General features: G+C 34.5%; 12 protein-coding genes across 12 annotated transcripts; 7 read left to right on the forward strand and 5 right to left on the reverse strand.

The window, feature by feature from the left end:
- Positions 1 to 236: 236 nt before the first annotated feature.
- ELE39_001801 (60S ribosomal L13) lies at positions 237 to 912 on the reverse strand (the record flags this gene model as incomplete). Its single annotated transcript, XM_067345524.1, has 2 exons — positions 237 to 353; positions 406 to 912. 2 exons carry the CDS (start codon positions 910 to 912, stop codon positions 237 to 239), a joined length of 624 nt encoding a protein of 207 aa, XP_067199412.1.
- A 630-nt stretch (positions 913 to 1,542) lies between these two features.
- On the forward strand, positions 1,543 to 1,977 carry ELE39_001803 (40S ribosomal S16; the record flags this gene model as incomplete). Its single annotated transcript, XM_067345526.1, has 1 exon — positions 1,543 to 1,977. One exon carries the CDS (start codon positions 1,543 to 1,545, stop codon positions 1,975 to 1,977), a length of 435 nt encoding a protein of 144 aa, XP_067199414.1.
- Positions 1,978 to 2,387: 410 nt separating this feature from the next.
- Positions 2,388 to 4,631, reverse strand: ELE39_001804 (N-ethylmaleimide-sensitive factor (NSF1)-like AAA ATpase involved in vesicular transport; the record flags this gene model as incomplete). Its single annotated transcript, XM_067345527.1, has 1 exon — positions 2,388 to 4,631. One exon carries the CDS (start codon positions 4,629 to 4,631, stop codon positions 2,388 to 2,390), a length of 2,244 nt encoding a protein of 747 aa, XP_067199415.1.
- A 255-nt stretch (positions 4,632 to 4,886) lies between these two features.
- Positions 4,887 to 5,411, forward strand: ELE39_001805 (uncharacterized protein; the record flags this gene model as incomplete). The annotated part of the gene is made up of 1 exon (XM_067345528.1): positions 4,887 to 5,411. The coding sequence occupies one exon, from the start codon at positions 4,887 to 4,889 to the stop codon at positions 5,409 to 5,411; it is 525 nt and encodes a 174-aa protein (XP_067199416.1).
- A 451-nt stretch (positions 5,412 to 5,862) lies between these two features.
- On the forward strand, positions 5,863 to 7,986 carry ELE39_001806 (uncharacterized protein; the record flags this gene model as incomplete). The annotated part of the gene is made up of 1 exon (XM_067345529.1): positions 5,863 to 7,986. One exon carries the CDS (start codon positions 5,863 to 5,865, stop codon positions 7,984 to 7,986), a length of 2,124 nt encoding a protein of 707 aa, XP_067199417.1.
- Positions 7,987 to 8,108: 122 nt separating this feature from the next.
- Positions 8,109 to 8,603, reverse strand: ELE39_001807 (uncharacterized protein; the record flags this gene model as incomplete). Its single annotated transcript, XM_067345530.1, has 1 exon — positions 8,109 to 8,603. One exon carries the CDS (start codon positions 8,601 to 8,603, stop codon positions 8,109 to 8,111), a length of 495 nt encoding a protein of 164 aa, XP_067199418.1.
- An 892-nt stretch (positions 8,604 to 9,495) lies between these two features.
- Positions 9,496 to 10,460, forward strand: ELE39_001808 (uncharacterized protein; the record flags this gene model as incomplete). Its single annotated transcript, XM_067345531.1, has 2 exons — positions 9,496 to 9,660; positions 9,729 to 10,460. 2 exons carry the CDS (start codon positions 9,496 to 9,498, stop codon positions 10,458 to 10,460), a joined length of 897 nt encoding a protein of 298 aa, XP_067199419.1.
- Positions 10,461 to 10,510: 50 nt separating this feature from the next.
- Positions 10,511 to 12,456, reverse strand: ELE39_001809 (high mobility group (HMG)-box; the record flags this gene model as incomplete). The annotated part of the gene is made up of 3 exons (XM_067345532.1): positions 10,511 to 11,071; positions 11,143 to 11,218; positions 11,912 to 12,456. 3 exons carry the CDS (start codon positions 12,454 to 12,456, stop codon positions 10,511 to 10,513), a joined length of 1,182 nt encoding a protein of 393 aa, XP_067199420.1.
- A 1,020-nt stretch (positions 12,457 to 13,476) lies between these two features.
- Positions 13,477 to 14,652, forward strand: ELE39_001810 (TSP1 domain-containing TSP10 precursor; the record flags this gene model as incomplete). Its single annotated transcript, XM_067345533.1, has 1 exon — positions 13,477 to 14,652. The coding sequence occupies one exon, from the start codon at positions 13,477 to 13,479 to the stop codon at positions 14,650 to 14,652; it is 1,176 nt and encodes a 391-aa protein (XP_067199421.1).
- Positions 14,653 to 15,355: 703 nt separating this feature from the next.
- ELE39_001811 (uncharacterized protein) lies at positions 15,356 to 16,942 on the forward strand (the record flags this gene model as incomplete). Its single annotated transcript, XM_067345534.1, has 1 exon — positions 15,356 to 16,942. The coding sequence occupies one exon, from the start codon at positions 15,356 to 15,358 to the stop codon at positions 16,940 to 16,942; it is 1,587 nt and encodes a 528-aa protein (XP_067199422.1).
- An 876-nt stretch (positions 16,943 to 17,818) lies between these two features.
- ELE39_001812 (uncharacterized protein) lies at positions 17,819 to 19,417 on the forward strand (the record flags this gene model as incomplete). Its single annotated transcript, XM_067345535.1, has 2 exons — positions 17,819 to 18,062; positions 18,126 to 19,417. 2 exons carry the CDS (start codon positions 17,819 to 17,821, stop codon positions 19,415 to 19,417), a joined length of 1,536 nt encoding a protein of 511 aa, XP_067199423.1.
- A 1,018-nt stretch (positions 19,418 to 20,435) lies between these two features.
- On the reverse strand, positions 20,436 to 23,510 carry ELE39_001814 (uncharacterized protein; the record flags this gene model as incomplete). Its single annotated transcript, XM_067345537.1, has 1 exon — positions 20,436 to 23,510. The coding sequence occupies one exon, from the start codon at positions 23,508 to 23,510 to the stop codon at positions 20,436 to 20,438; it is 3,075 nt and encodes a 1,024-aa protein (XP_067199425.1).
- Positions 23,511 to 23,984: the final 474 nt, after the last annotated feature.

Consider the following 23,984-nt stretch of genomic DNA (forward strand, 5'->3'; position numbering starts at 1 on the left):
TTACCTTATTATTTTAGTGCAAATTCCTAATTTCAGACTTATAAAATTAAACTCACGTGCTTAATTGACTATTCACGTTTAGGTTAAAACGTCTCTTCAGTCATTTAGTTCACAAAAAAAGTCAGGGCTAAATTATTAATATTAAGACCAATATTACTATTGATATCTATGGATTCTACTAGAGGTGGAACCTTTCCTTCCTCTATTATTACTTTAAAATCATAAACTAGATCTCTTTAGGCAGAAGCTTTAGCCTTGGCAGCCTTCTTTCCAAAATTCTTAGCTTCAATGAATTGTTTGCGTAATGTAGAGAATGCCCTGAATTTTCTCTCCTCAGGAGTAATAGCGTGAGTCTGAAAGAATGAGTAATTCAAGCCTACAGTTAAATTATAGCGATATACTTACCTTAACAGCTAAAGGCTGGGCCTTAATTGGGAAAGCCTTTTCGTGGCTTACATTCTTCAAAGCCCTGAACTCCTCTCTGGCAGAATCATCTGGAATACCAGCAAAGCCCTTCTTGGTCTTCTTTCCCTTCCTTGGTTGGAGAACAATTCCGTTAATATACTTCTTTAGACGGTCAACATTGATTTGGAAGGTTTCTTCGGATAAGTCAGTTCTTCTGTGATCAACAGCAATTCCGATACTCATTGCAGCCTTCTTGTTAATTCCACATGCTGATAGCTCCTCAAGAGTAAATCCTCTTCCAAGACGAGTCTTCATGTTGTAACGCTGAGTCGGTGGGTGGACAATTGGTCTCAACATTCCAATTGGTCTAAAGCCTGCCTCAGCAACAGCCTTCTGACGAGCAATTCGACGACTTTGCTTTCTACCTGGCTGGTTATACCATGTCTTGATCCAGCGCTTGTAGTTCTTATGATAGTGCACATTAGGGATAACGTTGTTATGACGCATCTTTAATCAAGATTTAGGCTTTATTCTGCTATTATATGAATCTATCTATATATATACACGTCCTTAAACTCCTTTCTATACTTCTTTCCTGCTAAATACTAGAAAGAAAGCTGATTACCTTTTTAAAAAAATAAAATTTTTGAGCTTTCAAAAAGATGTCTCTATTACAAATTATTAGCAGTCCTTGTAGCCTTTATTTAAAAAAATATGTTTGGCTCTCTTTTTTCGTTATTAAATTATTTATATTAAATAAATAATATTAAATATTAATTCACTATAATTTGACATTTAATTTACTATCAATTTTTTTTCTGTTTATTTAAAAAATGTAATACGAGACAGAAATTAACACCGGTATTTAAATCAAATATTATTTCATTTGTGCCGCGTCTCGTCTCTCAAAAAGGAAAATTTATATTAAACAAAAGAGACGTGCATGGCCTAGGCGCCGTCTCAAGACATATATATTAAAATAATAAATAATTATTTAAACAATAGCAGGGAAAGAGAAAAATTGTAATTAAAATAAGAATTAAGGAGGAAAAATATTGCATATAGAATAATCGACTTGAATTGAGTTGGTTTGTTTTAACTTGAGTAATATTAAATTTCTGATTTTATATTTAGAGGATGACTATGGAAAGCCGTATGGTTCAGACCTTTGGTCGCAAGAAGAATGCTGTAGCAGTGGCTCTATGCAGAGAAGGAAAGGGATTGGTTCATTTTAACGGAAAGCCTTTGGATCTCATCCAGCCAGAACAACTCAAGGTTAAGGCTTTTGAGCCAATTCTTTTATTGGGCAAGCAAATTTTCTCCGGAGTAGATATTAGGATCAGAGTATCGGGTGGTGGTTACACATCTCAGGTCTTCGCAATCCGTCAGGCTTTAGCCAAGGCAATTGTTGCCTACACTCAAAAATTTGTGGATGAGGCAACAAAACAAGAAATCAGAGATATCCTCGTTTCCTACGATCGTTCATTGGTTATTGCTGATCCAAGAAGATGTGAGCCAAAGAAGTTCGGAGGTCCAGGTGCCCGTGCTCGTATCCAAAAGTCATACCGTTAATTGGAATGCGCCGGGGTTATTCAGGTTCGGGGGGAAGGGACCGAGGTTCCTCCAAAATTATTGACAGGAACGCTGGAATCAAGAAAAAGAGAAAGTGTGTTTCAACTTGGTCTGCTATGGCTCCATTACGAGGCTTTACTACGTATTTACTCTTATATGAGCTATTTGCTATTAGAAGTGGGTTACTGCTTTTGTACCTTTCAAACTAGTCTATGGATTTTTATTCCTTGCATAATATTCAAAGAATATTGTCAAATTCTGAGACATTCGAGAGGGTATGGCCCTTGCTTTATCCCAAATATCTAATTAGTATACAAAAGGATATCGATTTTAATAGTTAAATTTAATAAAGTCTATATTTATTTGTACTGACTCCTTCGGTATATTGTGCCTACAACGGTTTTAATGTGCTAGTTTACGACGTCATGGAGTGAGTTTAGAAAGTCTTGGTGGGAAATTGTTTGAGAATTTTTGAACTTGTGTTGGACTAGCTCAAGAGCAAATATTAACTTCTTGATCGGTACTGGGAACCTAAGAGAGTCCGAAATTTTTGCCAAAGTATCAGGTGTAAACAAACCATTCTGATAATAGTCTAGAACTCCCGGAACATCCTGTGATTCAACGGATGGAACTCTAATCGACAAGTTAAATATATCAGCCAAACCAGAAGTGTGAACAAACTCGTACTCCGAGGTAGTTGCAAGTATCAGGAGCTTTCTTCCCTTTGGAGCTCTGTTTTTAATTAAAATCATAATGGTCTGTAATACAGTGTTTGAAAACCTGGGACCAATAGCAGTAAAGTCCATCAATCTTTCAATATCATCTAGAATGATGCATGAGACATCGCTCTTATAAGCATCACTAAATGCTTTCCTTAGCTCCTGACTTCTCGCTGACTCACTCATACCCACAAATTGGAGGGGGCTCTGTAATTTTGTGAATGGAAATTCCCCTGTAATTGCTACATGAGCGGCCAGAGCAGACTTTCCAGTTCCTTTATCACCATACAACAAAACAGCCAAAGTGGAAAGGTTCTCATCAGTCTTGATTTGCTCGGAAAGTCTCTTTAATAGTTCTAAGTTTCTTTGCGACTCACTGCCTAATCCTATAATTCCTCTAGGAACTAAACTTTGTAATTCATCCTCGTCAGTACCAAACGCAGGATGGACCTCTTCTAATGCTGATTCAAAATCACCTCTGCAGACTTTAATGTTCTCGGTATCCATCGGCTTAGTCATATCTCCCATGTCAATATGGCGTTGAAATGCAAAGGATGTTGCAGATCTAACTAGCCCTTCCAGCTCAGCGCCTGAGAAGTTTGCAGATCCTTGTGCCAAAACATTTAAATCTACATCATTTGCAAGTCTGGAACTTTCCCTCATTTGCTTAGTGTGAATTTCAAGAATCTCCAATCTTCCCTCAGTGTCTGGTAGTCCTATTTCAATCTGAACCTCGAAACGTCCGGGCCTTAAAAGGGCTTCATCCAAGAGGTCCAACCTATTTGTCATACCAATCAACAATATGTTATTAATGCTATTAACTCCATCAATTTTACTTAATAGCTGATTAACTACGCTATCTCCAACTCCTGTTGAGCCACTTGATCCTGCTCCTCTACTCTTGCAAATAGCATCAAGTTCATCTAGAATAATAATGTGTAATGCAGAAAAATCTCCTTTTTGACGGTACTCATCTTCAGCTTCCTTAAATAAGTTTCTAATATTCTCCTCACTCTGTCCAACATACTTATTAAGAATTTCAGGTCCGTTCACAATTTTTGGCTCTCTAGCTTTTAGAACCTTTGCAATCTGCCTGGCTATTAAAGTCTTTCCTGTACCTGGAGGTCCGTGCAAAATCAATCCCTTAACATGTTGTATTCCCAACTCCTTTAGTAGCTTTGGCGGAATAACTCTACTTGCGAAGGCTCTTCTAAAAATGACAGAAAATTCGTCATCCAGGCCACCAATACCAATGTCTTTAAAACTGAAATGGTGTCTGAACAAGGTCGGAGCGCTTCTGTGATCATTCTGAAACCTAACTGTCCCCGTTTTAGATCCTGTCAATTCTAAATTTGTAGAATCAATTATTAAGAAATGGGAACTTTTAGAGTCGGAGTGATCTCTCTTGTTGCCGTTTGATAATAGGCTATCTAAGGATAAGACATCTTTTATTGTCAGCAGTAACAATAAATTCTCTTCTTTATAGAAATATGATACTTTTTGGCCATGTGTAACTACTTGATTACTTATGCTTTGTAATATACCTGGAATAATTCTTTCACCATCTAATAAAAGCTGTTGACTAGATCCAACAAATAACTCAGCCTCCAGTAAAATAGTTCCAGCAATGCTCTTTGCAGCTTCACTACCCGTGGTTCCAAACCCGATAGCCAGTTCAACTTCTATTCTCTCTCTTGATTCAATCTTAGCAAACTGCCGATGCAATCTATTTAGTGCTAATTCTCCGTGGGCAACTCTTTCATCCACCTCAATATTCAAAACAAGATTCTTGACCAGAATTCGAAGTTGGCCAGCTCCATTATGTGTGGAAGAAAGATTCTTTAAAGTTATATATGTTGAAGAACTTACATATGCAAAGTTTGTGAATGCCAGCTCTTGTGCAGGTAAATTGCACGAAATTAAGGAAACTGTCATATCAATGCCTCTTCTTGACGAAAATATAAATATTATAGAAAAATTTCAATCAGTTCCTTGCTTTTTTGGTTATTCAAATAACTCCTTTCTAATCTTGCCTGCCTCTTACCCACAACTTTAGATTAAAATTTCAAAAAAAAGCGGAGGCGCCATAGTTGAGGCGCCTGATTTCATGTCATGATTGAATTTACAATAATGTAGGTCCCAAATAAAAGTGAAATAGTAGAAAAGGTTGAAGAAAGACGAATCAAAAGAATGGCAGTATTTGAGGTAAAATGTTTCTCAACAACACTGCATGCTTTATTGGGTGAAAACGAGTATATTAAAGAAAATTATAAGAGTTGTGACTTATCAATACTGGATTACGACGGAAAAGAAAAGCTGGAACTTTTAAATCATGACATACTTTTAACAGATTATAGGCTAATACTTCTTAAGGATGCTGAATATTTAACTCAGAATTCAAAAATACCCAACAAATTTTTATGTGGGGGGTACATAAACATTTCATCTGTAATTGTTAACGCGATTTCATCGTGTGAAAGTGCCCAAGATAGACCCTATATATACATTCAGCTAGGTAATTCCGACCTTAATGAAGACACTGATGGGGATTTGGAGCCTAATCACCACTTTTCTGAAATTAATATTCGTTGCTCTGATCACAATGCTCTGTATACGCTCTTCAATTCGATATCAGAAACATCCGCATACATGGAGCAACTAGAGAACTTATCTGATTCACAAACAGATGGTGAGTTAACAGCTGATCAGGAGTAAAATTAATTTTGGGCTTAATTTTTCCTATATATTTGGGCTAATTTATTCTTTCAAATTTTTTTTTTTTTTATTAATAAAATTAACATTTAAAAAGTAGCATAACTTTTTTTCTTCACTCTACAAACCACTTGATTTTCAATGATTTATCCTTTAAGAATATAATATATTCTTTTTATTATTTTAATCTTGGTTGTACATTAATGGGAATGGCGCCAGGATCTTCAAAGATTGTAATGCATGCAAAACATTACAAAAACGAATCTATTGAATTCCCATAGAATAATATAAAAATTTAAGGTATGAAGCATTAATTTAGCTCACACCTGAATCTTAGTTGTTTAAGTTTATGTCTTCAACGATCAACAATATATCCTAGTGGGTTAAATAGCAATAGTCTGGATCTAACAATTGTCTGTAAAGCAAAAATTAAATTAATTGAATATTCCCAAGGATGCAAATTAAAACTCATCTTTCTATATTATTTTTTTTTCTAATATTATTATGTGGGCATTCCGTCTCTTTGGGTAGTATTCAAAATAAGTTTGAAAGAAAATTTAGAGCTTTCAATAATGAGCATGACTTATTAGAATCTCAACCAAACCCAAGTCCAAAGATCCAAAGAACAAGTGAAGAAGCCTCAAATAGTCTGGAATATTTATTTGATGAGTCAGATTCTACTGATAATTACCTCAAACACAAAAAAATATATGCTACAAAAAACCAAAATGAAAGAACTAACAGAGGGGCAAAATTGAGAAATCAAGTGGAAGAGCTGCTAGGTAATATGGAATATGCAAAGCAGAAGCGAAGCTACTTAAAAACTGAAATTCCAGACAAATATTTCTCATTTAGAGGAGCAGAAGAGCATTCGATTGATGATTTGGACTTTGAAGGACTGTTTGACCCAGATTATGGAGGAAGGGGAAGAGTTGTGGAATATCATAAAATTACAACAGATGATATTTATAGAGATGAGTTAAGACCAAGAAAATACGAATACGCGGTTGGAGCAACTTTAAGAGATAAGAAATACGACAAGCATAGAAAAGAAAGCAACAATGAAATTGTATTAGTTATTACTCCAAAGAACTTTTTTGCTGATAAGAATGGTAAACTCTCACTTCTACCGAGTTTAGCTTTGAAAATAAACAAGAACTCAAAACTCTCAACATTGCTTAAGATGATTCACAAGCTTATATCTTCAGCTTATCCAAATATTAAAATTGAAAGAATACGTCATTTAGAAACACAAATTATTCTGAATGAAGCACCAAAAACAGCTAAACTCAGCTCATTAAAAATAAAAAATGGGAATGAAATTTCTGTTACATATAAGAATATACCCAAGGATGAAGTTTCGGATAATAAGTACTATCAAGCTCAAGAACTGCCTGTAGAAGAGCTTCCAATGACTCCTGTAGGTAAGGATGTTCCTGAACTTCCTGAGTTGGTTTTTAAGGGAAATCTTGATGCAAACCAAGATTCTAGTGCTAAACTTAGTTTAGAAAATAAGGTGTTAAAATCTGAAAAGGATGATTTAAATGAAGAAGATATTATTATAGAGCCTATTGAATCTAACGAAAATGTTTTATCCAAGAGTTATGATTTCAATGTTGGGGATTTATCTGACGAATTAAAGTCTGAATACCTTGAAGATATCCAATTTAACGACATTCCTATTGAGAATCCAGATTATGAACCTCCTAGGCCAACCAATTTCCAGGAATATCAATTACTAGTTAGTGATCAGGGAATGAATAATATTTATCAAGAAAGAGCAGTAGAGTCTGAGAAAGCGAATATTAATGATTTTGATAATTCCTATTTAAGACCTGATCTAAATTATTGTAGCTATAAAGTAAACTTTAAACAAATTACATTACCGGTATCAAATTTTACCAGTGAAATCGGACAGAACTATGTTAAAAACATTTCAACTCATAATGTTACATTCAACGAGTTTGAACCATGCAAGTTGGAAAACCTTATATCAAAAGTCAATGAAATCATAAGATCCATGAACCAAAGCTATTCTCTTGTTAGAATGGAACACAATCTAACAAAGAGAGAGCTTTTAAGTCTTTCAAAAGAGAACAAGAAACACCACCTTTTGGATCTTGAAATAATTAGAGGTGACGAATTCAATGCCTTTTTAATATTAGAGCCAACCAAGGAATCTGACTATGCAAATAACGATATCGATAAAAAAGAGATCATAATTTTATCCGATTTGACTGAAAGTCAGCTGTCTATAGAGAAATGTCAGATACACATGACCATTTTTGTTGATTCAACGCCTTTTCGTGAAGGAGTGGACAAATCTCTATCCAAGAAACTTTCTAATGGAAATCAAAGCTTAGGAAAAGGAGGGAAAAGGCATCTTAGGGCAGTTAATATATGTACTCAAAGTTATGTCCCTATTAGCAAAGTACTGGAAAAGATCAAGAGCACAATGGAAATAGATTCATCTTTGAACGGGATTTTCATATGTGGAGATAAAATTATTGATTCTCGTAGCAATTTACCAGTTTCATTAATTAAGTCGGAAACTTGTGTTCTTCGATTTGATTCATAATTAGGACTCTTTCTATATTAGAAATTTGAATCAATCTACTAAATTAAATGATACAATATTTTTATAATCCAAATATAAATTATTTATCTATGTATTTGTTCCTTCCTCAAATTAATACTTTATCATGGGCTGGTTCCACATAATAAATTCATGCAATCATAGTACTCTACGGAGCAACCATATCTCTTGCAGCCAATCATACAAAAGTCTTTTGAATACTGTGGGCACTGAGACATACATGATACTGGAATGCTCGAAACTCCAGCAACTGGAGGTCTGTTTGCATTGCAAGCTCTTCCACAAGTTTTTATAAAATACATACTTAATGTAAGGGCACATGGTCCACTACCCTTAAATTCATAATTTCCAAGAGTTGATCCAGAAGATATCAAGGATAAGGGGGCAGGAAGGAAACCTACATTGAACTTGAGGTTTCTTTTGCGTTTGTGAATAAGAAGATATTCCACAAGCATTACACATGAGGAGACTACTAACTCCGATTCCATATCGCTTAGACTTTTGAGATTCTTTGCAGTTGAGCAAATATCATCATTATATGCAATACTAAAAATGTCTGGTTTCTCTTGCTTGAGGGCCTCTGTCTTTGAACATAACATTCCCAGTTCTAAAAGAGCAACCAAAGATTGACAGCAGTTCTAAAAAGAATTGAGTTTTTTTTAACATTTCAATACAAATAAAATCCTAGACTTTACTTACCGGAGGAGGTTTTAAAGTTGTTCCAGGAATTTTCAATTCTTTACACCTTTTTTCAACAAATTTTAAGGTGGAGCTAACTAAAAGTTCTTTAACACGCTTTAATTTTATATTTTTGCGTTCAAGTAAACAGAGTAATTAGAAGTTATTCATCGCCTATAACTTACTGTACTCGGGTCATTCCTATTGTGATTATTGTAATGAGTTGAATTTCTATTATTTATCTCCTCTGAGAAATTCGTTTTTTTCCAAGAAATTACATTCGAAGTAAATTAAATATAATAAAGTATTTATTACAAAGTAATATTTTTAAAATTTTCTTACCATTCATTCTTATGGTCTCAGATTTTATATTTTGGCATGCTAATAGCAGAAACAAAGTGAAGAATATGACGGAACTTTTCATTTTTTTTTTTCAAAAATTTTGGGAAATCAGTTTGTGAATTACTTCTTTCAATATATAAAAGTTTAAATTTTAGTGTATTAAATAGTTAGTTTACTCTAAAATAACCAGGTTAACTTAAGCATGTGAATTTATCCCATAGTTTGGCAATAAAATTTATTTTTCAATCATTTTTTTCTATGAATTAAAGTGCATACATGCAATTGCATGCATGCTCTTGACATCGCATGCAATATTTACAACCCAGAGCTACAACTTGTAGTTATTTAAGAATGTTGATCAACCAGTACAATTTTAAATTTTAGACCGAATAATTTCTGCTAAAATTTCTAACATTTCGATTTTGTGAAAAATACCTATTAATCTGGGGAATGTAATGTGATATTAACAACATGATGTATTTTGATTTTTTCCTCGTATTCCTCTTGCTTCCATATATTGGAAAAGCTGAGACCCCTGACTTAAGCATCAAAAATTTGAACGAATATGATGGGGGATCAACCAAAAAACCCTCCTTCGTTACCAGCGTTGAAATAAATGAAAATAATAAATCAATTGTAAGTAAAGTTTCTCATGTAACCTGCTCGTTAGTGAAACAAATGATTATTTCTCAATTTATTTATAGCCAGATTTTTCAATCTTGAACTCCACAAAATTTAATAATATTTTTTCAGCTGAAACTACATGCTCGAGGAAGCTGCAAAATAAAGAAAAGTATCCAAATTGCTGTTCTTCAATTGTTTTAATTTTCGAAACTGAAAGGATTTGTAATCACAAAACTGAGGTGAATAAACCTTTAAATGAAAGCAATGCAGAAGTTGAGAGAGGGTTATCAGAAGTCAAACAATATTATGATTACCACTGTAAAAATACTGATTATCAATTTTTAATTTCAAAAAATATCACATTAGATGATGTATATAACTGTATGAGATATAATGAGTTAACTACAAGAAATCCAAATGACTCATCCCAGGAATTGGATGGAGTTAAATTAAAAAATAATGAATCTACAATCGAAAACCAAAGAGCACTGCAAATAGGTGGCTGGATGAATAGTTTTGGATTACCTTCAATTTCCTCGACTACCTTGCTTTCGCAATCAAGGTTCACTGAGGGCTCATTTATGCATTCAAATGCAGGTCAAAATTGTTCTCCACTATTAACATTAATATTTGTTCGTGTTTGCAACTCTATTTGTAATGCTAATAATGACTCTTCTTCAGGAAGGGCGTCAATACCTATTTTTTGTTTAAGGGACTGTCAACCCTTTGCAAAGTTTGCCTGCTTACGTGGGTGTAGAACATTTGGCTGTAGTGTTGATATATATACCTGCATGGAACTTATGTGCCAGTGATTTTTTCAAGGTATTTTGTAAGGTATTAAAAACAAAACCTTAAATAATTTTTATGTAAGCTTGAAGTTACACATTTGGTAACTACATGCATCAAATGGTATATTACACCCGAACAAAGAGCAGCCACGGATGCAAACATGGTTTGCGAAATCTACACAAATTGGAAAGCATGATCTAGGGAATACTTCTTCTTCTACTGTAAATGCAGTTTCAGCATCGCAGAGTTTTTCACATACTTTAATATAATGCAAGGAAAGTACAGATACACATATTTTTTGGGTTTGATATTTGAATATATTTCCTGTAGGTGTATCTTGAGGTCCTCTTAAAGATGAAGATGATTGGGGAAGTCTAATATGAGACCCAAACCCTGACTTTATTTGTAGTTTTCTGTCAGTAAAATTCATTTCTTTACAATATTCAAAATTTTCTTGATTTTTCCAAACATTAATATCCGGATTTAATTTGTTTAATATTTCATCACACTCGATGTTGAATGCTGTAAATTCATTTTTACTCTCTATTTCTTCCAACTGGTCAGTTACGTTAATAGGCCTATTCAAACAAATTTCTTTTGAATATAGAGAAATTGTTATTTCATTACAACAGCTCTAAAAGAATTAAAAAATAAAATTCGCTCAAATATCTCATAATATATCCTTGGTGGGTTGTATTGACTCACCTTCAATTCTTTTATGTTGTTTTTATCAATACTCTCTGAGATTAATCTTTGACATTTATGATTACATTCAGACAGCCTTATTATAAATAGAATAACTAAATATAAAACCTCAATAACATTTGCCATCAATGGCTAAATTTCAAAAGAATCGATTTCATAAAAGTATATTCCTCTTTCATTACATGCAAGATAAATGATGTGGAAACGCCAAAAATGACTGAATAGAAGTTGCCGCTCAGCAGCGGCACTCAAGTTTATGAAAGGCGAGTGCAATTAAGAAATAAGATGCGAGATATAATCGAATATAAATATAAAGTTAATTTTGCAATATATATGCTTAACAATATAAACCAGCTGGATTAAATGCTCAATGAAAACAAAAAAGGAAAACGTGAACAATTCGGTAATTAAGATATAAATGTAAATACAAATGACCGCTTGCCTAAATTTATATAATTTCAATAGACTTTCCGAACATAATTAAAACTTCATGCATTTAGCTAAAGGTCCTTAATTTTGATTCCACGATGAATTATAGAGCTTTGATTATAAGAAATTAACATTGATGATATAAATCAAGAGTTCTATTTACTATACGATAATTAATATATTTGAATCAATTTACTGATACCACCCATATAGAAGCTTATACTCTTAAATGATTAGTATACTTTTCTTTTCACAAACAGTAAGTACAGAGTAAATTAATTGGATTTCTTTTTCCTTTTTTTTTCTTGTTTCTTTAATAGAAATGTTGAATCTAATTTACCAGCCTGTCATACTAGTAGAACTAAATGGTTGCATTTGTTGCTGAGCAGATGGAGAAGGGCCGCCGCCAACAGATGTAGGGCCAGATGCTCTGTAAGCAGCCATTTCAGCAAGATATTTTTGCTTGAATTCTTGAGCCTTTCTCTCCCATGGACCTTTTTCTTGTTCAGGAAGACTATTCCACATTTCAGCTAGGTCCTTCATTTGTAGTGCACGATTAGGATCATTTTCTCTAACTTTTTGACGAATATGTTCACACCAAAGTGTATAAGCAGTATGTGGTCTTTTTGGTTTATTTGGATCCTCAGGTGCTCTAATAGATCTTTTGGATTTCTGTTGTAATAGGATTCTAGGCTTCCACATTTTACCAGTACGAGCAGCCACATTACTTGCCAGATCTACAAAGAAGTCAGCAAATTCACAAAGTATATCAACAATAATTGCATCAGAATTTGCAGAAGAGCCAACCCCTGATGACATTGATCCTGGTGGTTGAGGTACAGAAAGTCCAGGTAGTCCACCCGGAAGGTTGATTTGATTTGACATTTCGGAATCCACGTTGAATAATTGCTTAGCGACTTATAATTTTACCTCCCTTATAAAGGAGGAATTGCCTTTTTTTTGTTATAAATTAACACTTGTAAAGGAAGGCTTTAGTCCTGAACCTGTTAAGTAATTAACTCAACTATTGTTATTTTCCTATATTTTTTAAGTCTTGTTATGACCGTACCGGAATTGCTAATTATTGGTACTTAGTTTGCTGCAAGGCTAGAGTATATAGACATAGGTAGCTATCCAAAGACAGTTGAGGATGTAGATAGATATAGTATCTACCCCCGCCCATTTGTAGACACTATGCATTGACTATTTATTTTACTTTAATTTAACTTATTTAAAAAAAAATTCACACATTTTTGCTTAAAACCTAATTACAAAAGTTGTTTCTCTAATTAGCCATTTAAATCACTAATATTCTTTCTCATTTTTTTTCACTTTCTCAACCTCTAAAAATCACATCGCTTAAGGCAATTTCAAACGTCCCGCCAAAAAAATGCATGGCTGTACGTATATTGTAGTATACCGGCATTGACATTGTTCTATGTGATTTAATTTTAAAACGCTAGAAGTAATCAAATCATTTAAAGCTAAGGTTATAGAATATATTACTGCCAAGTGATTCCTTTTTATTGCTCTTTTATTAGTTCTCTTTAGTTATTATGAAGCTAAAATTTTATTATTTTATATTACCTGGCAAATTTAATTTGGCTGACTATTCAGTCCATATTTTTAATTCCGAACCGCCAATTTTAATTTTTATATATTACAAGAATTAGCAATAAAAGGTGCTAAAAATGTGAGGGATGTGCTAAAATATTAATTTATTTCTTGTAAAAATAACTTTCGTAATAAATAATTTCATGTTCAAAGTTTTAGTTAGTGATATATGGCAAATTGCATTAAGTTTTAATTCAAGATAGAGTACTCATTCAAGTCACAGGACTATTTAGTTGAGAAACACAAAGTTATATCAATTGTTTTTGCATTTAAAAATAACTGTGTGACCTCATGATTAAGTTTATAGCCATAAGCAAATATTTGACACTCTTCTGTTGTGCTTTTAAAATCTCTCTCAATTTAGTTCAATGCCAGGAGTTGACACCGATTCTTAATCCTGAGGGAGGGCAGGGGTATTCATGTAACTATGATAGTGGAATATATAATTGCGGTGAATATAATGTCACTCCATGGAGTTCATGGGGAACCTGTTCTAATTGTAATGGAATGATCTTCAGGCGAAGATCAATCACTGGAAGCGTTCCACAAGGAGGGCCTACCACAAGTGAAGGCGTTAAATGTCTCAACAATCAATCATGTGAGCCATGTAGCTACACTCAGTGGACTTCATGGTCCGCATGTTCAGACACATGTGAATCTGGAACCAAATATAGAACTCGCAGGGTTGATTCAAATGTTGATTGTGGTGTCTCTGATAGTGAACTTAAACTGATCGAACTTGTTAACTGTGGGAATGATCCATGTGATTGCGACGAAACCATTAGAGGAACAAATGGATTATACTATAGAGGTTGCCAGAAATACTCTAGGTCTGGTCAAAAATGCTTGAATTGGATGTCTTTAAAAATGGACGCTTTTGATTATCTAGCAACTCTTGAAAATTCCGGAATTGGTGATCACTCCTTTTGTAGAAATCCTATTTCTAACAATACTTTGATCCCAACAATCTGGTGCTACGTGAGTATATCTCCTCTAACTCCACAACTTTGTGATCCTATTCCAACTGACTGCGTTGTTTCAGAATGGGGGCAGTGGTCCACTTGCTCTTCTACTTGTGAAGAAGGACAGATTACCCGTACAAGAACCATCATACAAGAACCTCTTCATGCTGGAGCAGAGTGCCCAGTAGATTTGGAGCAGGTCCAGGATTGCTCGGTTGACGTTGTTTGTCCCGTCGATTGCGTACTGGGATCTTGGAGTTATTGGTCGTCCTGTAGCGTAGATTGTGGCAAGGGTAATTCTACTCGGTCTAGAAGCATATTAACTCGTCCGAGGGGTACGGGAGCAGTCTGCCAGGAATATCTACAAACTAAATCGTGCGATGGAGAAAGTTGTTTAAGCTTTTGGGAAAAGAACAAATACTCTATCATTGGTTTTTCAGCACTGGGTGTAATCTTAATTGCATCTATTATTTATATTCTAATTCCAAACAACAGCGGATTTTAGTGTTGTAATCCAGCTTACGAGATATTAATGAGGCTTCGATAATAAGAACCTCGGTAATTAAAATAATAGGTTTTCAAATTTAACTAAGCAATCTTTCGTTTGTTAGAATATGTTTTCTAGGTACTTAACTTCTATTACAGTATCCATACACTTATTTTGATCAGAAAAAACTACATGAAAATTCGATAATTATCATCTCGAAGCAAATTCTTATTTTCATTTTTTTTTTTTTTGAAAATATTTATTTTGAAGAAATGTGATAAAAATTTCCTTAAATTGTTTTAGTGGTATGCCGGGACTTTGGTTACAAAGTTGCAAAATGAATTGTCAACGTTTTTTGTAGATTACCAATCCGTAATTTTTTGTCCAAAATTTCTAGAATAAAGCAAATCAAGCAAGTACATTTTTGGTAGATATACCTTTTCTACATTCATTCATTATACGATTCACATTGCAATAATATTTTACTAGTGTACAGTTTTTGTGTAATATGACCAAAATTACATGTCTTATTTTAGGCGGGCGATCACATCAGGCTCGCATAAGAGGGGCGGGTGTAGATCTGATTAGTTTTCCAATTTAGTTTAAACATAAAGTTGATTGGGGAGCAAAAAAAAGTGAAGCAAGTCGAGAAAGAAATTTCAAGAAAACGCTAAGCTATTCATATTTTTTTTAATCTTTGAGAGAATCTATTTGATTAAAGATGAAGAATCTCATAAAGGTTATTTTGGGGCTTTTATTGGGGCTGATTTCAGTTCATTCTCTCAGTCTGAGAGCAGGAAGCCAGGAATTGGCTTTCACTGAAGATGTTTCAGATTTATTTGGCGGAGAAGAGGTCAGGAAAATTGAGGTAAGATCCCCAGTTTCAGGTGTATTGAGCAAGGTAAATATCCACCAAACTGGTTATCATAGCTCAGGAACAGCCTTTGTAGTAACAGCTGACTCTAGCCAGTATTATAAGAGCACTATCAATACAGGAGGTAAGAATGTATCAGTAAAAAGAGTCATTGGAGCTGGCAGGAATGTATACATCCAGATCTTCAGAGACTCATTTGTTACATTATATACAAACAAGACAGTTGGAGATAGTGTTTCTCAATACGATCTTTTGGCAATATTGTTTGTTGTTAAGACTAAGCAGGGAGAAGCTCCAGTTGTTAAGAAGTTACCAAGATCTGTTCCAACAATGCCAATTCCTAATCCATCTGCTTCATCCACTACTGTTGATTTAGAAACTGTGAACTCAAGTTTAGAGTCCACTTCTGGCCAAGCTTCTGAATCAGTAGCTGCTGAAGATGCTGAAGCTAATCTCGATAAGGAACAAAAATTAGAGTTGCCCGAAGAAAACTCACCAACTGTTGAGGCTGAGAGAATTACTGAAGAGACAAATACTGATGAGTCATCAAATGCAGTTGTGGCTCAGCAAACATCTGAAGAAATTGCTGAAAAGGCAGACTCAACGCTAGACAACTTGACTTCTATTCCAGAAAAATCAGAATTAGATACTGATGTTACAGCTGAAGATGCCAACAAGGGGAATGATTACTCTGAACTTTCCGAATTCACATCTGATTCAGAAGAATCTAAGGGAGCAAGTTCTTCTCGCAATTCAGAGTCTGGACCTGAGCCAACTTCGACAGTTAGCTCTGAAAGTGAGTCTCAGGTTCCTAAATTTGAACCAACAATTGAGCCCACTGAAGACGAACTATCTGTAGAAATTAGAATCCTTGCAGAGAAGCAAGGCACTGAGCCTTCTGACGTAGAACAAGGAGAAGCTGTTGAGTCACAAACAAAAATTGTTGAGGCTTCTGAGGTCAACCAAGCCCCTGAAGATGTTGTTGTATCAAATGCCGTTGCTGAAGAGACTTCAACCGAGGGAACTGCTCCAAAGGCGGATAAGCCTAAAGTTGAAGAACAAGAATTGGAGCCTGAGCCTCCAGCTGATTCTCCTGTTGAGTCCCCTATTGAGTCTCCAGTTGAATCTCCAATTGAATCTCCAATTGAATCTCCAGTTGAATCCCCAGTTGAATCCCCAGTTGAATCCCCAGTTAGCACACCTGTAAAGGATGCCACTGAGGAGGCCAAAGAGGAAGAAATTATGCAGGGACTCCCAACTAAACCAGTTGCTGGACCTTCAGGAGAGTCTAATGAAAAACTTGAAGACTTGGAAACTGAGCCATCTGAAAGTATGGAGGAGTCAGGAAACGAGGAAGATGTTTCATTGGATTCTGCAGGAAGAATGATTGGTTCTGACATTGAGAATAGTGGATCGGCAGTTGAAAATGCTTAAGTAGTATCTTTAGTCAAATTTTATTTCTGGGCTAATTATCAATGGTGTCCTGATTTAAATTGAAGAAAGTTATTTTAAGTTTGATTTTATAGATGAAGTTAAATGGTTCCAAAACTATTGGACCGCTAATCTTTAAGCTTTTTACTAATATAAGATTTATATTATTTTTCTATGGGATTCCGTAATTGGCTTAGAGCAAAACATTAAATTTTTTGGTTAATTGAAGCATTTCATTTCTGACTTGGTAATTGAGGAATTTTTAATTACTTTGAACCAAAATTCGAATATCTTTCTTTTAATTAGTTTTGAATGAGTTTTCAATAGCCAATGAAGTATTACTTATTTAGGCATATTTTCTTTAGCTTAGGTATTTTTTCAAATTACCCTTTGCTATTTCTGCTAATTTTCCTAGTGAGATCCAATCTCCCTTAACGGAACAATTAAGGCATTGGCTCAGAGGAAAGGTGCTGGTGAAGATGTTTCTTAAAAATAGCCAAAAAGTTGATAATTTAGAGGGGTATTTTTTTTATATACGGCTTGCATGTAATATATAGTTTAAATTACGCGGTAATTTATGACTATTTTAAAATCTTTATATAGTAACTGCAATTAAGAGATTAAACGCATAATACATGAATAAATTTATTAAGATGCACTGAATAATAGTATTATTGTGCGAAAAGAATGAATACCTCTAACAAAATGCTTTTATAGTTGTGTATATTTATGCTTAATATACTTAATTAAAATTACACAATGCGGTGAGGGGTGAGACAGCAAATAGCTAGATAGGACTTTTCTTGCAATTTGAATCATTAGCACTTTATCTTAAAAATATATGTCTACTTTACTTAGCTTAGCCTTCTTAAAAATAAAATGTCGAGCAGAATAAATGATAGAGCCAGGGTAAACCACTGTTACTTCACTGATTGGTTGAGAACGGTAGCATGCGTACTTGTTTTGACTGTACATGGAATGGTGGTGGTTCAGAGAATATTCGATCTGAATAATATTGACAAGGATATATCTGATAATTATTTATTGGTTCTGCTTCACCATGGAATGCCTGTTTTCTTTTATGCATCTGGAAGAGCAGCGTTCTACTCGACAAATAAACCAGGTAAGTCTTATCAAGTAAATGAAAATAAGATTAAATATAAATAAACTCTGTTAAATAATACAGGAAAGAGTAAATTCTCGAGTTTCCTATATAAGAAGATTCTTCGACTTTTGGTACCTTCAATAATTGGATACTTTACAGTAGTTGCAGCAGCAGCATACTTAGGATCAGAATGGCGTCCGTGCGCACCAGCTCGTCCATATAATTCAGTATTTGACTTTTATTTAAGGTTTCTTGCTGAGTTTAATTGTTCGGGATTAGAATGGCTTTGGACTCTACCTATGATTTTTGTGATTTCGATCTTGAATTGGCCATTTACGTTATATTTAAAGAGTGTGGTGGATGACAAAATGTTAGCAAAGTTCGAAGTTGATTTCAAGAAGGAGAACAAGTCTGAAAAAATAATGAGTTTCTTCAAGACAAACAAAGAAATATTTATGAGTTTTTTGTTTGTAATGACATTGATGTTTTCTTTACATTTTTTGTTAAGCTTTTCAATTATGGGGATACTGGTCCCAGTGATATTATGCTATTTGTCGTTGCCTATATTGGCAAAGTGTGTGGCTAAAGCTAATATAAACGAAAGAAATGATTCGAAAATTACGTCAATCCTAGCTTATTTACCACTTTATTTATCGTCTGCATATATTGGCTTGAAATTGGATGATTCAGTCAATAATACATTCTCTTCGAGTTATAATCCGAATAATGCGTTACTTTACGGTCTAAGGTTAGCTGGTGATGAAAGAGCACTCAGACTATGTATTTCGTTATTATTCTACAATATTTACTACTTAGCAGGATTCCTAGATCTTTTATTTCAAGTTGACGATGAAACAGGAAGAAATATTTATCTTAATAGTTTTGCTCCTATCAAGATTATAATACTAATAGCTTTAAATGCTTTATCTTTTCCTGGAAATAAGTCTCTAATTTCATATATTTGGGCATATCCTTATTATACTGGTGGAATAACAACGTGTATTTTTGTTATTGGAACATGGGTTTGGCTTGAATTATTCAGAATTACTGGAACCCAGCTTTTTAAAAATGTTAAAATTTCTGAGAATCTCCATAAACATTTTTCAAGAAGTGGAATAGTTATTTATATCACACATTCAGTTTGGCTCGAGTTTGTGACAAGATACTTTTTAATTTACTATATTTCTCCAGATAGCTCATACTCTTTGTACGATGGAGAGTCAATTAGCTTATTTGGCTTCGTTTTCCCTGGGTTTGGCATGTTGAGCTCTTGGTTATTGCTTAATATATCAGGCTTAGCTCTCAGTATCCTTACTTACATTTCCATCATCAATTTTAGAATCCCCAGAATGCTTTTTGGCATTAGCAGTTAAAACTGTCTAATAGTTTTCCGTTATTTTTTTGAGTGTTTTTGCATATATTTCTAAATACCGGTATGCATTTTTTCCCTTACTGCGTACGAAATCTCCCCTCCCCCCCACTTGCATGCAGATTTGCATCCACATGACCTTGTATGTATCAAAAAGAAGAGAGAAGTCTGATAATTGAGAGAAAATATATACAAAAATCTGGACGAATTACAACTATCTCTGAAAACTAAGGTGAACTAACACACTGTTCATAAAAAAAGACTTCTATATTACGTAGTTAAGTTTAATCTTTGATTTGTGACACGCAGTGCAAAGATTTGAAATTGGAGCACTCGACAACCGAGAATACTGCTTCTAAGTACTTATGCAGAATTCCAGAGAAGTTTTAGTAAAATAATACGAACATATTTGTTCCCAACAAAAAAAAAAAGCATCTCATAATAAATGAATCGTTAACACTTAACACGGAAAAGTCTTGCCTCGCATAATTGAACCCATATTCAAGGTGCAAAATTTAATGTAAAAAAATGCCGGTATAACTACTCCGTAGAAAAGTCCTTCTCAAGGCTGGCACAAGCCAAAGTTACAAAGCATGGTGAAAGTTTAATGTGTAAAACAAACAAGGTCTACCATAATAAGGGAAACCAGAGTATTATTTCAATCAAAGCTCGTTAATCCCTTCATGAATATAGACTAGACGAAAAAAACGCCTTACATCCAAATGGGTGTGCATAAATAATTATTAATTAATTAATTTAACAAACCATCATTGCCGTTCATTAAAGTTACGTTTTATGAATCAAAAGCCATTATATACCTTCATTAATTTGAAAGAGCTTATGGTATAATACGACGAATTGCTCATATATTAGGATTTGGAATAATAAAAATTAAAGCCATATTATCTAAAATCATATCTGAACATATTACAACCCATAAAGATAATATTTTGCAGTAATTTTTTATTTTATATGGAATGTAAATATAAGGATTCAGTTAAGTCCGATTCCAATTTGGTAATTTAAATCCTTGTTCTACCAGAAAAAACATTTATGAGTGTTTCTAATATTAATAGTGCCAATAGTTGATTTTCTTCATAAATGACGACCTTCAAATTAGAGCTATTGTAATGTTTCAATTGAGTTATTAAAGTTTTAATTGCTTGTAATATCAAATATTCTGCGTTGTTCCTTGAAGTTTCGTATAAATCTTCTAAGGCAAATATTGGCAACACAACTTGTCTCTCGGAGCTTGCAACAGCCTTTGCAATAACTTCCTCATAAGCAGATGAAGTGGATCTATTATCGACGTTAACTAAATACATTCTACTTAGTGTTCTTGTTAAAGGTATCGTGCTATCACCATATCTTCTATTTGCAAGTACAGTGACACCGCTTACAAGAGATGGATATGAATGGCCAATTAACCTTAACAATTCGTGAATACCTGAACTTAGTGCCCCAACAGCCAAAACTTTGCAGTTTTCAAGGTCCGTAGGTCCGGAATTAGTTAGATAGAATCTTTTGGAAAGTTCCATTAAAGAAGTGCTAGTGAAGGTCGTCAATCTTTGAACCCAATAATTAATGCTATATAGGCCATTGACATCAGGCTTGGAATGGAGCCTAAGGAAGTCTTGCATCACTGGATAATAAATACTGGTAAATGCAAGGTCCGTACTTGGAGCTGGTCTAGAGGCATCCTTGTTTCCGGTGAACTTTGGTAGTGGTGGTCTCGGAGGTGGCACTCTAAGTGGTCTAGCAGTTGTTGTGGTCGTTCTTATCATACGCTTGGTAAGTTCCTTCTTAACACTAAGCAGGAGATTCTTTGGTTTCTTTTGTACAACAGACGGAGCTCTAAATTCTGGAATTATATTACCACCAACGATTCTGTTTAAGCTTAACCAGTTCTGGTTGATAGATGTAAGGGTCGCTCCAACTCCACCTGAACTGGCATATTCAAGATAATAGGTTGCAAAAAGATCCAATGCAAGGAAGAAAACCTCGGGAGCTTTCTCATAGAATGTAACATGGAGTGAGTCCCTACGAGGGCTGGTAGAGAAAAATTCATCCATGCTTTTAACTGCCTGTAGAACGTACTCTTTATTTCTAGATTCACTTGTTGCCACAGAAGTTGCAAGTAATGGAGATAGAACAGTTGTGCATCTGTATTTTGCGGAAGCAAGCAATTTCTTGTAAAGACTCTCCACAGCCTTGACTCTGCTATTATAAATGAATTTAGTAGAATTAAGGCAGTAAACCCTGGTAATACTGGCCATCCATGGTTCCATTGTGTAGGCGTTCAGTGCTCCCACACTCAATACCTTGATTTCGGAACTGCCAACTGAAGTACATTCCTTTGCGCTAATTCCAAGTTTTGTAGCAAGTTGAAGCTGATTTTTTTCAGAGACATCAACTACTAAGCATCCGCAACCGATAATACCTGGGTTTGATGTTGAAAGAATGAGAGAGAAGTGGTTGGAGGTTGTGGGCTGGGAAATTCTACCATTGTACATTGATTGGATGAATTCAGAAACTGGTGTTCCGGACATGCACTCCTCATCAGAGTCAAATAAGTATGTACCTTGTGGAGCTGGTCTGATTGATGGTTGTTGTGGTCTCAATGGTCCGAGAGGTCTTTGTGGTAGTGGTGGTAATGGTGGTGGTCTTGATGGCCTCGGTGGAACTCTTAATGGTGGTCTTGGAGTGACTGTATCTGTACCGAGTAATGTCTCTGAGGTTTTAAGGTTCATGAAGTATGGTTTCATCTGTTCAACAAGAACCTCGAATTTCGCTCTTGTTTCCGCCAAAATGGTGATATGTAGCTGATCATTCGTAAGTAAGAACTCGTTCAATGCAGCTGCTAAACCCTCGACAGCAGCCGTAATAATTTGAATGGAGTATGAATGACGAGAATTCCAGAGACCGAAAGGTAAAACCAACAACTCACTCAAGCGATTTTTATTTGCAAAGTCGAATATTTGCAAATAGGCAAGCTTAATTAAATCAATCAAAGATTCATATGTATCCACTTCGTTGATTGCATTGTAAAAGTCGAAATACATTACTTTCTTAAGCGACGAATACCAAATGGCAGGAGTTTGGCTATATCCTGTTGATCTTATTGTAATCCCTGATTCCTGGGTCGAAGAGCTAAATGGAAGACCCATTTCTCTCATTAATTCAAAAAATTTATAAGTCCCACTCTCCATTATGAAAGCATCGCATGAGTGGATACCCATTGTAAAGTCAGAGAACGCCAAAGAAATCTGAGTTGTAACAGAGGTATACTTGCTTAAATATGGATCTCCGGTTTCCGAAAGTAAAGTAAAGAGATTCTTCATTGTTGGGCAAGCAATACCATCGTATTGATTGAAGTCCGATAGCAACTGAGTTCTTGGTAAAGATACTGGAGTTGGGACTGGAGTTGGAATTGGATCTGGTTGAGATGCTCCGGGCTGAAGCGATCGATCGTATGCTGCCTGATCTCTAGAAAATGCTTTTGAAAACCCATGCAAGACTGAGTTGTAAGATTGGGAATCGGTTGCTGTAACAATTATATTGAATGGGCATCTCATGTTATTATTTCCAAAAGCTCTCATAATCCAACTCCTCACTTGAAAAGCTGCATTATTAACTCTTGAATCGAAATTAGCAGAAGTTGGCACAATTACTGGTAAGAGAATGTTTGAAAGACCATCTGCTAAAGCTCTATCCAAAACATTGGTATATAATCTCGATTCTGGGACTGCAGAATCAACACAGTATATTGAACCTAATTTGGTACGACGATTTGGATCGCTATTCAGACCAAAAACAACCGGGATATTATTTGTGGCCGGGCATGAAACTCTGGCAGAATTTAGTAATCCAGTACTTCTTGAACTCTTGGAGTCTACAACTAAGGCATCGCATGATGGAGAAGCCAAAATTGATGGTGAAGTTACATCAAGCAATACAACCGAAACGCATTTTGCCGAATTTAAAGAGCCACCCCTATTCGTCAAATAACTATTCAAAGCTGAAGTTGAAGTGCAGTCAAAAGAATACACAACTGCAATCAACTGAGATAATAGAGTAAGAAGTATTAAGTAATTCATCTTTTCTTCTGGAGGCGATATACTCTACCTTAAAATCTCCAGTTTACCAAATAAATGAATTTGAGTAAAATTAATTACGTATTTTTTGTTACGTTATATTATTCAGATTAATGAATACATAAAATATATTTTACTAAACAATAAATATATTTAAATACAATTTTAAAAGAGACAGATAGTTCCCGCCCAACTATGTTATGCGTTTATAAATATGAAAAAGGGTATCGGAGGATATTAATTAATTTAAATATAAGGAAAATTTACTAATAACAAAAGAAAAATCTCATTTTAATTTTTTGTTGAGAGCCACAAAATAACATGTCATGGATTCTGGTAAAATATAAGCTTTTCAAATTGCTTATTAAAATAATGTTTTTCGAGAATGAATGCTAGTTTTAATTTTGAGAATATTTGATGTTTTAAGAGTGTTTTTAATTTGATGCTGCGTGTATATGTTATTATGGTATTTTATTG

This window comes from Cryptosporidium sp. chipmunk genotype I (genome assembly GCF_004936735.1).
Source record: "Cryptosporidium sp. chipmunk genotype I strain 37763 chromosome Unknown contig_2, whole genome shotgun sequence".
Lineage (NCBI taxonomy): Eukaryota > Apicomplexa > Conoidasida > Eucoccidiorida > Cryptosporidiidae > Cryptosporidium > Cryptosporidium sp. chipmunk genotype I.